The sequence below is a fragment of the Cryptomeria japonica genome, chromosome 8, assembly GCF_030272615.1.
Source record: "Cryptomeria japonica chromosome 8, Sugi_1.0, whole genome shotgun sequence".
NCBI classification, from domain to species: Eukaryota; Viridiplantae; Streptophyta; class Pinopsida; order Cupressales; family Cupressaceae; genus Cryptomeria; species Cryptomeria japonica.
Genome location: NC_081412.1, coordinates 681028869 through 681044945, shown reverse-complemented (window position 1 = coordinate 681044945; position 16077 = coordinate 681028869). Strand labels below are relative to the sequence as shown.

At 38.4% G+C, this 16077-nt stretch overlaps 1 protein-coding gene across 4 annotated transcripts in view; it reads right to left on the bottom strand.

Annotated features, from left to right (window-relative positions):
- The window catches only part of LOC131032384 (uncharacterized), a 128107-nt gene that overhangs the window by 73500 nt on the left and 38530 nt on the right, over nt 1-16077 (bottom strand). For 3 of the 4 annotated variants that reach the window (XR_009358777.1, XM_059210758.1, XM_059210759.1), the window contains exon 2: nt 392-450. The exons of the other annotated variant lie outside the window; for it this stretch is intronic. Coding sequence is in view for 2 of the 3 variants with exons in the window: in XM_059210758.1 (XP_059066741.1) it covers nt 392-418 (27 nt within the window). In the remaining variant the exon portion in view is untranslated. The remainder of the gene's footprint in view (nt 1-391; nt 451-16077) is intronic. 4 annotated transcript variants of the gene reach the window in all.

Sequence of the window (16077 nt, the reverse complement as noted above, 5' to 3'; positions counted from 1 at the left end):
CACACATAGTGATCCTACATACATGAACCTTGGAGTCTTCTCAAGTGATCCTTAAGCTAATCTTCAACATTTGAGAGATTTTATTCAAGAGAGGATAAGATACTTTTGGGTATTTTATTCTGTTTTGGCATGTGCCTAAAAAACACATCAACACTACCTAATTCTTCAGACATGTTATCTCTACGGGATTTTCACTGCATGTATCATTTATTACTCAAGCCATGCTTCTATGTCAAACATTCCTATATATTTAATAATCACTCCCATTAAATATTAGCAATAATATAACTCAAGCATAGCTGGATGTGAAAAGAAAATTACCAAATTAAGAAAAAGAAACAACTTGGGATGATGTATAAATCATTGAAAAAAAGGCGTAAGAAATACTCACGGATACCCAATCTGTTGTGAGCTTCATGGATAGAGTTGAAAACCCATTAGGAAGCTCAACTGGAATACATTTATAACATATTAGAAAACATAACACAGAAAATACAATGAAAAGAATAGTGTCCTAGTCACATTCTTTAGCATTTGATGAGGCTATATCAAAGAAACAATTGTTCATGTCCTTTCTTTTATAAAAAACAGAATAGGAATGAAAAAATCAAAGAAGATATTGATTGGAATAAATTTCACAATTTAAAAATAATCCATTCTACTATTTAGGTAATGGTGTATTACCTTCTAACACATAGTTAAGTTGTGATAACAACCACTTGCATTCAGATTACATTAAAAACTATAGTTAATGCCTAGAACAATGAACAACAAGAGAAATGTGTTCAAAGGAAAGATATAAGCTCATAACATAGGCCCTTTAATTCGAGACTTTAGACCACCTTCCCAATACCTACACATGAACCACGCATACAAAAATACAAGGATGATTATCAACACCATAATGCATGAAAGATGATCCACATGATACTTCAACATGGAAGCATCTTCTATACACGTTACACTCAGCCAACAGTTTCTTTGCATTCCCCTTGTGGAGTCAAGAGGTAATGCCCCTTATGGCTCCCTATTCCATTGTATGGTCAGTTTGATGATAGGTTCCCAACTCCCTTCAACTTCAATGTTAAGTCAAAATGGTGCCAAATCAAAATAAACTTGAACATGGTGCCAATCACTTAATTATTATAAAAATATGAATCATTTCATCTTCTCATGAATCATTTCCATCCTTCCTCAAGGATGTGTCTTCAAGGTTATTTGTTTAATTAGGGGCAAGAGGACTTTGGGGAAAGAGGACAAAATGTCCCCACCCTAACCCCTTTTCTCCTAAAAATTTGGGTATGTTCCAAGGATGCTGCCTCACCTTAAGGTACATTTCTTGGAAAAAATCCCTAAAGGGGGATCCCCCAGGAGATGCCCAAATGTCCCCAACATCCTTGTAGACAACAAACTTTTCAACATGAAAAATATTTTTTTTAAATTAGAAGAATCCTATACAATTTTATGAGATGTAATTGGCCTTGACATAGAAATGATAGCACAAATCATTGTTTTAGATAGTGAAGGTGTGGCCATTGAAAAAGAGATTGAACAATTCACCATGAAGACAATTGTGAAAATATCCAAAGCTCACCAAAAACCAACAAAGAGAAGAACAAAGGACATTACCGACCTAAAGGTGAGGATCATAACGTGGCTTATGGCAATAAGACCATTGAGAAAGATAACACACCAACATATTGGGGTTTTGCAGATTGTTTATTACAAACAAAGTAGCAATTGTAACAATTCAATTTTGTTTATTAAAATATAGCCATCCGCAAATTTTTAGAAAAAGTTTCCAACTTTGGAAACACAACCACCCCTCCCAAACTTGGAAAAACATAATCTATCTTCTATTCCAGATAGTTAAAACATAAAAATGTATAGCACAATTGATATAGAAAGATTTGAGCAAAGAAAGAGAAAGACTAACACCTAAAACTATTGCACTAACTCAAAATATGGTGTAACTATCACTAGCTCCAAATCTCTTGATGGTAGATGGATCAAATTAAAAATTATGAGATGCCCTGTACAATGTCAAGTAAGATGATGAAGACATCAAAACCATGAAATACCAAGGAAATAGGTGATGAGAGAAGCAAGCCAAGGGAGTATGCTCAACATCTCAAATCCTTGTGTGAATTAGGTATTCTTCAACCAAATGAAGTAAATGGCAGTGTAGAAAGATTAATGATCATCAAATGGGAGTTGTTTTAAGGCAAATTGAAGTGGCACAAATTTTGCAAATGCCATGCTTTCACACTCAAGAATTCAAAGTTTATTTGATTCAAGTGATTTTGAAATTTACAATGGAGAAAGGAAATCATATATGTCGTACATGAATGCCAGCACTAGCATGTTGTGATGGTTAAATTGTTGTGTTGTTGTTCTTCCCATCAAGGTTCAAATCCCGTTGGGGTGCCATTGTTGAATATTTAAATGGGGATGAGGTCCCCCATTTGTGACCTCACCAATGCATAGCTTCGGAGCAAAGCATTTACCCCTCTTTCAAAAAAAAATGTCATACATGAACAAAGAGGTAACCACCATTTATGAATCTAAGGACTTAAAAGATTTTTAGAAATCCATAAGTCAAAATCTTAGCTACCAAACCCATAGTTTTCTGACTTGGTGGGTACTCTACAAAACTCACTAGACTTGTGAGTCCCTAAGCTAGCCACACAGAGTCGACTAGAATCACATGTCAAGTATTGGAGAGTACTTGGCCAAGTTTTGCTCCAAGACTCTTCGAGTCTCAAGCTTGGACTCCCAAGTCCTAAGCTCAAACTCTTCTAGTGCCTAGGCATAACAATCACACTTTTTTAAATGAAATTTCAACCATTTTTTAGCCTTTTTTTGCTCTTTTTCACCCATTTCACCCAACGAATCATCGACATAGAAAGAAGACAATCTAAGAAGAGAATTTTTATGGATTTAATGTTGATCAAATCATCCAACAAGTAACTATTATTTTCTTTTATTTTTTTAATTTGAAAATCAAAAAGACTTGAAAAATTAGAAAAAATCCTATCAAAAAAAATGGTGACCAAGATGATGTCCTCCTTAATAATGAAAATCTTTCAGAATTTGAGAGAGGAGCAGCAAAAGTAGCAGAATTGAATTAAATGGAGGAAAACAAAAACACTTTAGAAATAAATATATCATCATTTGATATTGACTTACCTTCTAGTTCAACGCCTAAAATATTAAGTTACGTTAGGAGGGAAAAGAGAGAGATGTAGATTGTATTTGGTTGATTTTTTCATTTTGACATATCATCATATGTAGACAGTTGCAATGATGTTATACATTTATTATTTATAATTTTGTTGTAAAACAATGTATTATTCAACTTTGAGAAATTTCAAATTTTGAGAGTTTGAGGATCATGTGGCATGTTATGTTTTAATTATGAAAAAAGGATAGTCAAATTAGACTTTTATGTTCTCTAAATGCATTAAGTTTTTTTGTGTAATTATGAGGTTTTTTATTTATCGAGTTCATGCTGAATCCTAAGTCCAAATCAAAATTTTGGGCTGCCAATTTCAAGTGCTAAAGATATGATCAAACCAACTATCTAGTAAATATTTGTATCTATCCAAAACACAACACTACATAATAGTTGTCTAAAAGGGTTTGAGTGCAAATGAATTGGCTAACTTTAGTTCCAAAGGGAATAAAGGAATAAAGAAAGAATATAGAGCAATGGACTAGTGGAGAATGTGGAGATACATACTACACATTATCAAATGTTGACTTGCAAGAGCCATGTGATCATGTGATATAGCCATCTACATAAGAAACTAAATAAGAGAGCTTTTGGTTTCAATGAATAGCAACTAAACTAGATCAAAAGTTGCAACACTACCCTAACTTACAAATAACAATCAATGGGAATACAAGCTTCTCCTTCAAATCCTCAAGGAAACTCTCAGAAGGTGATCTTGTTGTGAAATATCCCCCTTGATTTTTTTCCAATTTTTAGCACAACATTCAGCACCCGTTAGCATTAGCAAATAAACATCTTGACCACTTATGTAGTGGGAGGAAAGCTTAAACAATGAAAGCACTACATGATGGCAGTCTGACCAGCCACTTGTTCAGTGAGAGGAGTACAAGTTTATTGAAAGCTTGAACAACAAAAACTTGGCAGCATAACCAGCCACTTTCACTTTTCAGCAAGAGATACTAGAAAGCTGAAAATAGCTTGAAAACAAAAGACTTGGCCGTATAACCAGCCACTTCCACTTGCACAGTGGAGAATGTTAGCTTCCAGAAATGAGAACAAAATATTGTTTAGTACTACTAAACAAGTTATTACAGAAGCTAATTGTGCAAGGAAGAGAAAACTGAAATCAGAAATTCAAAGACAAAGTTACCAACCTGTTGACGTGTATTTTGTACACAATCATACACAGAATAAAATACCGACAGGCATCTTATCCTCTCTTGAGAAAATAGTCTCTAACTGCTGAAGATCTGCAAAAAGGATCAGTTAGATGGACTCCAAGGTTCTTTTAGTGGGGTCTCCACGTGTGGACAAGCTTTTTAGTGGTATGATGTGATTTGCTGTTTCCTCCAAGGCGTCTTACGGATTCCAAAGGCTCGAAGATTTTACTAATCTAAAAGGAACTTTCAAAAAAAAAAAAAAAAAAAAAAGCAAAAGGACAGGGTTTAAGGAAGTCTAATCTAGCCTAACCCTATGAATGACTTAGCATGAATGAGATTTGGCAAGACTCAACCAACTTCAATTTTGCCATAAGATAACAACTCAATTGAAATTAGTGCGATCTTCTAAGGTAATAATGATGTTCAATGCATCAAAGACCAAGGACACTACTACGAAGGTACATATCCTAGATACGAAAATGCTTGAAGGTTAAGGACTCAAAATGTTCTCCAGTCGACCACGCAAGGCGTTCCTACAATCAGCAAGAAGCTAGTGGTTTGGATAGCGAATCCTACCAAATATCAAATCTCACACTTAGTCTTTCAAATTAACAAACTACTTTGATTGAGCGTGATCCAAGTACATCCAACAACCATGAAGATAACTTAAGAAATTTGCAACAAAACACCATAACTTCAATATTTTATTGATTTCCAAGTCATCATATACAACAATTGCTTGAATTTCTCTCTTCAAGACTCAATCTTGCTACAAAATAAAAATTGCTTCTAACTCTAATCTCTCTTCTATTACATCAACTATTGACTATTGTCTATTACACTATTCACTATTTTTTCTATTACCAAATGAAATGAAAAATGGGGGTATAAATAGCATCCCCAGTTACAATGAAAGGTCCAGATTGAAAGTAAATCAATGGACAAGATCATGACACCTAAACCCTAATTAGGGTTTGTTACAAATGACCTCCTTTTTACTGAACAATATTAAATACATAGCCAAATATTAAATTTGGCACAAAAATCTAGGAGGTATCAACCAATGAGAAATAAGATGTCATGTCATCTGTAACAACCTTTCATCTAGAATCTTATTCCCTTTCCAATTCTCTTTCTTAGCATATGCAATGAATTTTGTCACGATTCCTTCAATTTCTGTGCTTGGAATCTCGGGAAGATTCTTGATACTCTCTTCTAAGTGGATGACCTGATCAAATGCATCTAGAAGAGCTGTGTCCCAAGTAGGTTCAAGTTCCTTTGTTCTATCAATCAGGAGCATGGTGGCATACATTTGATCATACTGCTCATCTGTAACATCTGCGTCCTTGCGAAAGATGATCTTGATTCTATCTTCAAATTCTTGTAAATCCACATCTGTCTCGACCTCGATCCTTCTGCCAAGAATGGTACGAAGTACCTCAAATACTCTGTCCTGGATCGGATTGATCACCTCCTCAAATTGACCACATCTAACACTGATGTCCTCGAAGAGAACACTCTTTATATGGAGTAAGGTTGACCACTGAAACAAACTGTGAGAATCACCTTCTAAGATCCTCTCTTGTGCTAAAATTCTTCTGGATGTGTGTCTTATAACTTTCAAGACAGGGATGACAACGTCCTTGGTATGGGCAAACGCAGCTACTGTTGCCATCAATCTGTGAATAATCTCAAGAACTTGGATAGCCTGGTGGGTGATCTTTGACATCCTTGTAACAAACTCAATGGCCACCGTGTGAGATCTATCCATCCAACTACATGTACGCTGGACCAGGTTCCTGAATCTTTCTGCTTCATTGATTGATTGAAGGGGCAATGCCTGCAATGGTGATCTAACTGGATCCTGACGTCCCAAAGGTTCATTGATGTGACTAAAATACGTCCTCCATGCACCGACCTCTCTCTCAAGCTTTCTATTCTTTTCTACTTCTTCTCTAAGCTTGTCCTTCAATGCCTCAAATGTGTCGGTGGCATCATCTAAAGTCTGCTCTGCTGTGGATGGTCCTAACTCAATAGTCTGTATATGATAGTCTTCTGCTAGGATCTCACCCTCATATTTGTCTGCTGCCGGTGTAGCTATCTGCAGTTTTCTAGATCCAGTCTCATCTCGAATCATCTTGGACATCTTTGTAGCCTTCTTCTTCTCTGTTGTCATATGTGAACGTCCCACGAGGCTCTCTAAGTCAATTGCACTGTCCTCGTCCTCTATTACGATCACCTTAGTCAATCTTTCCTTCAACCAATCTGGGATATTCGATCTTGTCTCTTGAACTTGAATTTCTTTATGTACTATTTCTTCTTGTCTGGGAGGAGATGTTACTTCGTTATCTTCTTCTATATCATAGTCTTGGAGAGATCCATCGGATGAAACATGCTGTGCCTGTCCTTCCTCCTGTCTGTCATTCTGTACCATTGACTCCATGGACTCTTCCACTCGAACTGTTCCATCCTCTGGTCTGGAAGAAGTACCTGGTGTTTGATCTTTGTTGGCACCTTGCTTTTTCTTGGAAGACTCTTTCTTTTCTGATCTTTCTTTTCTCTTCGATCCTCTCGAATGGAGATTGCCCTCACTGGCACATCGAAGGTTACCTTCTCCTGAATTCCTAGGATTAGGATTGCCTTCACTAACACTGGCTCCACCTTCAGCTGGTTTTTCTTCCAAAGTAAAAGACATAGCTATGCCCTGTTCTCTCAACTTCTGATGCTGAACGTCTACCCATCTGCGAGTACAAGACAAGACTGGTGCCATCAAATCATCTAAATCCACGGCCTCGGGCTCATTCCAATTCAAACTAATTGTTTTACTTTCTCTATCATATGAAGATTGGATGTGCCTGCCGTTGTCCTGAGCTTAGTCGGCTACTCTATAAATCTTACATTTCCTGATGAAATCCAAAGGCAATCTAGAATGTATCTTTCGTTTCACTTCGAGATCATCTAGGAGATTCATCATAAAATCTTCAATTTGGTACTCATGTCTAAATCTTCTACCGACCGTCTCCTCTAAATGTCCATGTGGATCAAAACTATTCCTCCAAGCAAAAGATGAAAAAGGATACAAGGCTAACTCCTTCTCTGCGTCATCCATGGCTAAGACATTAGGACATACCTCAACTGAATTACCCAAAATAATAGGTACCTGAACTCCATTCTGATGTCTGTGTCTGAATGCCTTCACATATGCTGCCAACTGCCTTGTTACTTCAAGTAACACAATTCTGTCTGTCGGGTACCTCGGCAACATGTATGGAGGTAAAGGACATCCATGCACTCTAATGTAAGTGAACTTGGGAAACTGAATGAACCAAGCACCGTACCTCTTGATGAATTCCTGGGCATCCTGAGATAATCTGTTGTGAATCCCTCCTTGCAACGTCCTTGTGATGTTCATCGTGAAAGTATCATTGACTAACTTGTAGTTCTTCCCTGGTGGATGATGCAAGTAGGTATAGGATTCACAAACTCTGACCTCGCCGGGTCCTCTTCCAATCACTCCTCTGTGAGGTAGTCCTGCGTACTCAACGCTCCTAATTAAGGCATAGATGACGTATGAACTCATGTGGAAGGACTTAGTAGCCCTGAGTCTTCTCAACTGTACGTCTAAGCAATGGCTAATTATCCTAGCCCAATGTATCGTACCCTTTCCTTGAACAATCACCTGGATGAAGTAAAACGTCCATTTCTCAAAATAGAAGGCATGAGGTGCTCCTGTAACTCTGTTGAGCATGGTAATCAAATCTCTGTACTCCTCCTGGAAATCAATCCGATGCGGTGTGTTCGGTACCTTGCTTAGACGGGGACGACTCTTAAGTAGCCAGTTCTTGTTGATTATGCTTAGGCAAGCATCTGGATCATCATCGTACACTGATCTGGCTCCTTCAATGCTCTCGTATATCATGTCCCTGTGCTCTGGAAGATGGAAGGCTTCACTTATGGCTTCCTCTGAAAGGTACGCCAAAGTGTTTCCCTCATTGGACACAATTGTCCTGGACTGTGGATTGTAATGACGGGCACACTCGATCATCAACTCGTGGCACTGAATAGCTGGAGGAAAACCGGCCGCCTTAATGATGCCACTCTCTATTATTCTCCGGGCGACAGGTGATGGCTTGCCGATGTAAGGGACCTCTCGAAACTTCTTCGTGCTAAAGTTCCCCAAGTTTGTATCTCCAATGTCGCTCCACTTTGACACGATCTTGGTCTCCACTTCTTCGGTCTTCTGATCTTCTTTCATGAGAGCCGAGCGACTGGTGGATGCTCCCGCCTTTGGGGTCGCCATACCTACACAACATTTCATTATAAGAACTAGATTTTGCAATAAATAACGTAAAAAAGAGAGAAAAGTTTTTAGGAAACCTCATGATAAGTCCCTAGAGTTATCATTTCCTAAAAAGCAACGATTGAGCCAAGAGATTCAAAAATTCAAAATTTCAAAATTTGAAATATGACGATGAATGAATAAAGCAATAATAATTAAATCGCCATACCTCGATAGAGAGCTAACTCTAGAATGCAAAAACAAAATTTGCCTAGGCAAAATTGAGGTATAAAATAATCTTCAATATGGTCTCCTCAAAATTGACTTCGCCACCTCTGGAGAGAACGTGATCTTCAATTATCGCCTTTGACGTGGTCTCAAATGGATCTTCAAGTTCGCATAAACAAATCTCCAAGTTTCGCACCTTCGACGTGGTCTTAGATGGATCCCCAAGTTCGCCTTTGGTGTGGTCTTCAAATTCGCACCACCTTTTGATAACCAAGCGCCACCTTTGGATGAATAAAACTCGCACCACCTTTGGTCTTCAACGCAATTCGCACTCCACCCAAGATGATACTAGCGCCACCTTTGGTTTGAAATCGCACCACCTTTGAACACACTTGGCACTTTCCTTCGTCTTCCTCAATTCGCATGTAGAAAGGTAAAATAATGATGTAGAAAATGATAATTCCACTCCCCTTATATAGCGCTTGCAATCGATTTATCCCTTAGGCCGACTTGGAGATAAAAAACACTTTTAAAAATAATTTTAAATGATTTGCAATAAAATAAGAAGGCCGACCTCCTTAAATGAGCGCTTGAAATCGATTTTATATTAATTAATTAATTAATTATTAATACCTTGCATTTTTTTATTTGCAAAATTTTGATTTTAATAAAGGCAAAAATAATTAATAAAGATCAACGCCATATTAAATGCCAATTTAAATAGGATTTTCAATTTTTTATCGATTTTAGCATTTAAGGAAAATTTGAAATGTTTATTTGGCGCCAAAACTATGAAAACAAAGGGGACGTACCTTATCGCTCTGGTCCCTTGGAGAGGGACAGGAGCGATCCATTATTTTGTCTTGATTTTGCATTTTCAACGTTCAACTCCTTTATTTCCACGTTCCAAATCGATCATCTGGTTGGGTTCTTCGAATTAGATTGCCTTGCATGTGCGCATAAGTGTCTTTAGATGTATCATTGCCCTTGTCCCTTGGAGAGGGACAGGAGCGATCCTAAGATTTTTGCTTGAAATTCTCCATTTTGATATGATCCTTTCCTTGTATCATCTTCCAAATGCCATTTAAAACCTTGTGCGTCCTTGTCTTAACGTGATTTTCAAAGAATATCATGTATTTTGCCTAACATCGCCCTTGTCCCTTGGAGAGGGACAGGAGCGATCTCCATGTCTTCACGTTCACCTTGTATCTTTGACCTTCGAACTTCCATTGTAAGGCGAATAACATCTATGCTCATTCCTTTCGCGCTTATTCCATTTGTCTTCATTATGTGTTTGGACGTATTAAAGGGACCATCGCCCTTGTCCCTTGGAGAGGGACAGGAGCGATCCACGTTTTTCCTTGATCTTGGCAACTTTACACTTTGATCTCCTTTGCGATGTCCTTCAAACGTCGTCCTTCGCACTTCCTAACCTCGCTTCGCTTTGATCTTGAAGGAACGTGAGTGTTTTTGATAGTATCGCCTTGGTCCTTGTCTAAAGGACAGGAGCGATGGGAGACTTTTACATTATTTGGCGATGCTTGGACGCTCAACACTCTTGCAAATTATCTTCAAACGATGCCTTGGACCATATGCTATCTTAAGACGTCTTGACTTAGCTTGAACTTGAAGCAGAACGAGGAATCCAAAGCAAATCACCCTGGTCCCTTGGAGAGGGACAGGAGCGATATGGTCCATATGTTCATTTTGGTGATTACTTTACGTTTGAAATCTTTGTATATCATCCTTTTATCATACCATGGACCCTCTAGAACATTGCAACATCTAGTCCTTACGTAAATTTTGCATGAAATGGCCAATGCATCTAACATCGCCCTGGTCCCTTCCTGAGGGACAGGAGCGATCTATGTTATAGGGTGCCAATCTCTTCATTTTAACGTCCTTTGAGTGTTTGCGCATGATGAAGACGCCTTGAAATGTCCCTCGCCACCTTGACTTAACTTGGAGCGACCTTGAACTTGGGAGGAACGACCTTGAACTTGCGTAGGAAGTATTATCACCATTGTATCGCCCTGGTCCCTTGGAGAGGGACAGGAGCGATCCTTCCCTTGTGGCCACTATCTCACTTTGCCAGGTTCCAAGTTTATATTCAACGGACTCGTCCTTCTTCACTCTATTCGTTCATGCCTTGACATTGTTTGTAACTTTGCAAGAAAAGCAATTATATCAAAAATCGCTCTGGTCCCTTCCTGAGGGAAAGGAGCGAACTAGGCATTTAACACTGTTATGGACGTCCCAAAAATCTTCAATTTATATTCAATGCGTTCATCTCATGTTTTCCCTTGTTTTTGAACGTAAACTTGCCTTGACCTTTGTCTGGATTTTGCATAATGAAGGAAATCGCTCTGGTCCCTGGGAGAGGGACGAGAGCTACAAGGTACCTCGCCCTGGTCCCTTGGAGAGGGACAGGAGCGATTTGGTCAATATAGGTCATTCTCTTTCGTTTTTGCATCTCAAATTATATTCATTTGGCACAGTATCTTCCTTCGGACGTCCTCAAATCGTTAAGTTTTCAAAATCTTGCAAGGACAAGGCGAAATTTGAATTGTAGCTCCGGTCCTTCACTGAGGGACAGGAGCGATTTTCCTCCTGGAGGCATTTCTGTGCTCACGAAAATCTTCAATTTATATTCAATGGAAAGATCTTGCCGTTCTCCATCACTTCAAACGTAAAATTTGTCTGGACTCTGCAGGGACGATGAGATATTTGAAAATGAGCTCCCGTCCTTCACTGAGGGACAGGAGCGATTTTGCTCCTACAGGCCAAAATAACAAGATTTTTCACATTTTAACACTTCACGAGGCAAAAACAAATCAATCCCAATGCCCAGGATCAAAATTCAAAAAAGTCAAAATTTGGTCAAAATATTCACTTGGACAAAAAATCACATTGACGGCCAACACTTAGACAAATCTAAGCTTCTGCATTAACATTCCAATTGAAAATTAGACCATTTTGGCGAATTCATTGCATTCAAAATTTGCATTCTAGAAAAGGAAGCTCAAAAGCTCTCAAAAACGACTGGATTTTGGCTTGAAAAGGCAAAATTTAAAACCCTAAGGCTTGGCCCTAAATCCAGACAACCAACTAACTAACAAAACCCTAAAAAACGAAAGCAAAAGCGAGCGAAAAACAAGCAAAAAGAGGGGGTCCCCATTTGCAATGGGGCGATGTGTGAAATGGTCACAACACAACCCTGTAGTAAGGAGAATGAACTTTGATTTTCAGAAAAATCAGCCACTAGAAATACAAAATGCTCACAACACCCTCAAAACACCTCCAAATGAGCTCCAGTAAATTGCAAATGAAGCACAAGAGCTAGGCGGCCAAGGAAGGACAAGGAAATACACCACCCAAGGGATCTCAGCAAGGGCACACTCTCCAAAACAGAAAATCAAACGAGGGCAAATAGCAGAAAGTTTAATTTGAAATAAGAAATCAACCACTCCACCAAAATCCACCAAAGTTTGAGCAAATGAGTGCCAAGAGCATACAAAACTTTTGAATCCATACCCACAAAAATCGAATGAAAACTCCAACCAAGATGAGCAAAAATGTAGACCAGTTGTAGGGTTTCTTCATCAAATTAACACACCAATCTTCTTTGAATCCACTGGTAATCTTTGTATGAGGTTACTCTTGTTGTGACCTTTTCACACATCGCCCCATTGCAAATGGGGACCCCCTACTTTTTAGGCCCTCTTGGTCTTTTGGCTTTCGTTTTGGGGTCTTTTCGTAGCAGTCCCGTCAGTCTCTCGCTTTGCAACTATTTGAGGGTCATTTTGGTCAAGTCTTCTTTTCATTTGAATGATTTTGATGTAGTCTAGGGCCTGTTTTGTCAATTTTAGGGTTTCTAACTTTAGTCCTAGATTTTAGGGGGTTTTGTTAGGGTTTTGGAAAAGCTGAACATATAACTGGAATCAGGAACCTCCCAGTAAAATTTGAGCCAGAACGGAGCAACTTTCTATTTTTAGAAAGTTCCTATTTTTTAGGGATTGTACTGAGTCCTGGAATGTCGTCATTTTGCCAAAAATCAAACTTACTATTTTTAGCAATTTCTATTTTTAGTAAGTTTCTATTTATAGTAAGTCATTCCAATGTCCTATCCAGGGATCTAACGCTGGCATTTTAAAGGTTTCTATTTTTGGAAAGTTTGTTCTGACAGAACCATTCGGGCAAGGTGACAAAGATCAAGCATTCACGACTACTTCTAATTCCGGAAAGTCAAAAAGCAGACAGGGAGAGTCAAAATGGCTAAGTGTTGGCATCAAGTCTTGAAGTGGAAAGCTCAAAGAATCATCCAAGTCTGGAAAGCAACGTGAAAATCCTTCAGCAAATCAATTTGACATCCAAGTGAAGGAGTCTGGCATCAAGGAAGGAAGAAATGATGAATTTCCTTCCCTTAGGCAATCCAACACCCAACTAAAAGAAGGAAAGGCGCCAAAGTGCCCATGCCATGGAGAAAACCAAAATCATGAATTCCATGCCTTAGTGAAAAATCTGCCCATGCACAGGAAAGGGCGCCAAAACAAGGGAGTCAAGGAAGAACTCCAAAGTGTGAAATTCCTCCTTCAGGACAAAATTCCGCCCTAGGAGTTGGAAGGGCGCCAAAGTCAAGAGGTCATGGAGAACGTGGAAAACCAAGAATTCCTCTTTCATGGTCAAAATCCTCCCAAAGCCAGGTGAGGGTGCCAAAATGAAGTCTCCATGGGCAGCATGGAAATTGCCAAATTCCTCCTCACCACCAAAAATCGGCCCAAGAAGGTCAAAGGGCGCCAGAATGAAGTCAACATGGAAATTTTGAAAAACTGTGAATTCCTTCACCTCAATCAAATTTCGCCCTACCCCTCAGGAGGGTGCTAAATAGGAGAAAGCATGGAAGGAAGGACAAATAGAGAATTCCATGACAAGGTCAAAAATCCACCCAAGAATGTCATAGGGCACCAAATTCAAGGGATGGTGAATAATTCAAGCAAAGTATGAATTCCTCCTTCAGTGTGAAATTCCGCCCTAGCACTATGGAGGGCGCCAAAATGGAGTCAGTAGGGAAAATTTGGAATTCATTGAATTCCTTGACCAAAGGGAAATAATGTCCTAGGGAATTGTAGGGCGCCAAATGGAGGGGACGAAGAAAAATGTTAAAATTCATGAAATTCCTTCTTCAATGAAGAATGGCACCCATGCTTTACCAAGGGCGCTCAAAGGGACATTCCATGGAGAGCATGGAAAGTGGAAGATTTCGTGATACATGCCAAAATGCGCCCAAGGATTCATTAGGGCGCCAAAGGAGGGTAGGCTTGGAGAAGGTGGAAAATCCTATATGCCTTCGCACAAATGCACGAGTTGGAAAGTTCCTTGATGAGTTGAGACAGCGCCAAGGAAGACATAGAAGAAGCCAAGGTAACTAGGGCATGGAAATGTGCAAAAAAATGATCAAAATTCCTTACCAGTGCAGAATCATTGCTCAAATACAAAGGAAGGTGCTTGAGTCAAGGTATCAAGGAAGGACATGGGAAGGATGAATTTCCTATATCAAAGTCAAAATTTCAGGCCCAGTTAGGAAGTTGAAAATTTTCTAAGGCATGGAAATAATGAAATTCCTTCACCAAGCTGAATTCCACGTTCCATGCCTAAGTTTGAGAGTCTGGGATGGAAATTTCCAAGGCAAAGGAGAATTTTGAGGGTCAAGGAGGAATGGAAACGTAAGAAATCCCCTCGGGAAAAATTTAGAAATTTCCATTTTTGGAATCCGAAAATTCTTGCAGATTTGGAATCATGAGAGAATTTTTTCTCTCCTAGACCTAGGTCCTAAATTTTAGGAAAGTTCCTAAAAAATAGGAGATGGTGGAAAAACATTGAAAATCTCTCCAGAGCAAGGAAAGTTCGAAAAACTTCAAGAAAATTCTTCATGGATCAAATTCTTCTCTCCTGAAGTTTTCTCGCCAAGTGGCAGCCGAGTCAACGAACGCTGATTTAATGAAGCATCTCTTTGCATGCAGTCGTCACATTTATGGCATCATGGCAGATTCCTTCTACTTGCTAAGGCCATTCTCACAGAAAAGTTATATTTGGACTTCAAAGTTTTGCTTAGATTTCAACATACATTTTTGTATATGCAGGAAGTTTTATATTTTTGAAGCTTCAGCATATAATGGAAGCATACATTTTGTAATCATCAAAGCAACACTATATAGTGGAATAGGCTTTATTCACATTTGTGTGTTTATTCTTTTAATTTTTGGCTGTAATATCCCTAGATTGAGATCTTAAACAATATGCAGTTTTAATAACATTTTGTGTATATACAAACTCTTTTACTTCCTAAGGGTAATCTCAAATAAAAGTTGTAATTGTACTTCAAAGTTTTGGGATTTCAACATATATTTTGGTATTTTCTGCAAGTTATATATTTTTGAAGCTTCAAAATATTATGAAAGCATACATTTGTAATTAGAAAAAAAAAAAGTATTTGTGGAGGTAATCTTTTTTTTTTTTGGCAAAAGTTCCAAGCCACTATAATTAATATATATTAAATAGTTGATAGAACAAAAACCTGGTTCAGGTTAGCATACCGGCAGGAAAGAACCAGGAGGAAAACCTTTGGTTATAGCTCAATGAAGTACAAAATTCTTACAAAACACCCCTTGACTAAATCTGTAGATCCCTTTACATTTACAATAGATAGATCCCCTTTACAAGTTCAAAAGACAGAGCCCCTTTACATTTTCAATATACAGATCCCTATACATTTGAAGTATAACCCTTAGACATTGTCAGACATTTGAGACAAATTCCAAACATCATTAGATGTAAATTGTACCCAAACAACTATATTAACCCTGCCTACATATTAAACTCAAAATCTCTGAATACAACTTAAACCATATAAACTGATTAAAATGAGGCTGATTTGCCTCCAACTCTACGAGGTCCATATACAAAATTTTCATCGAACACTTGTTTGTGTTAAAACTCATTCTCTTGCGAAGGGACTGTTACATTAATATCAAGAACATATCAGTAGCAATACCTTGCCCTGGCAGCTTGTGGAATGGCTGATAATTGCAAACCATGTACACAAGTATGATTCCTCAAAAAGGAAATAGCATGATACTTTCTCTTTATCTCCTCAATCTTGAAATATTTCGGCATAG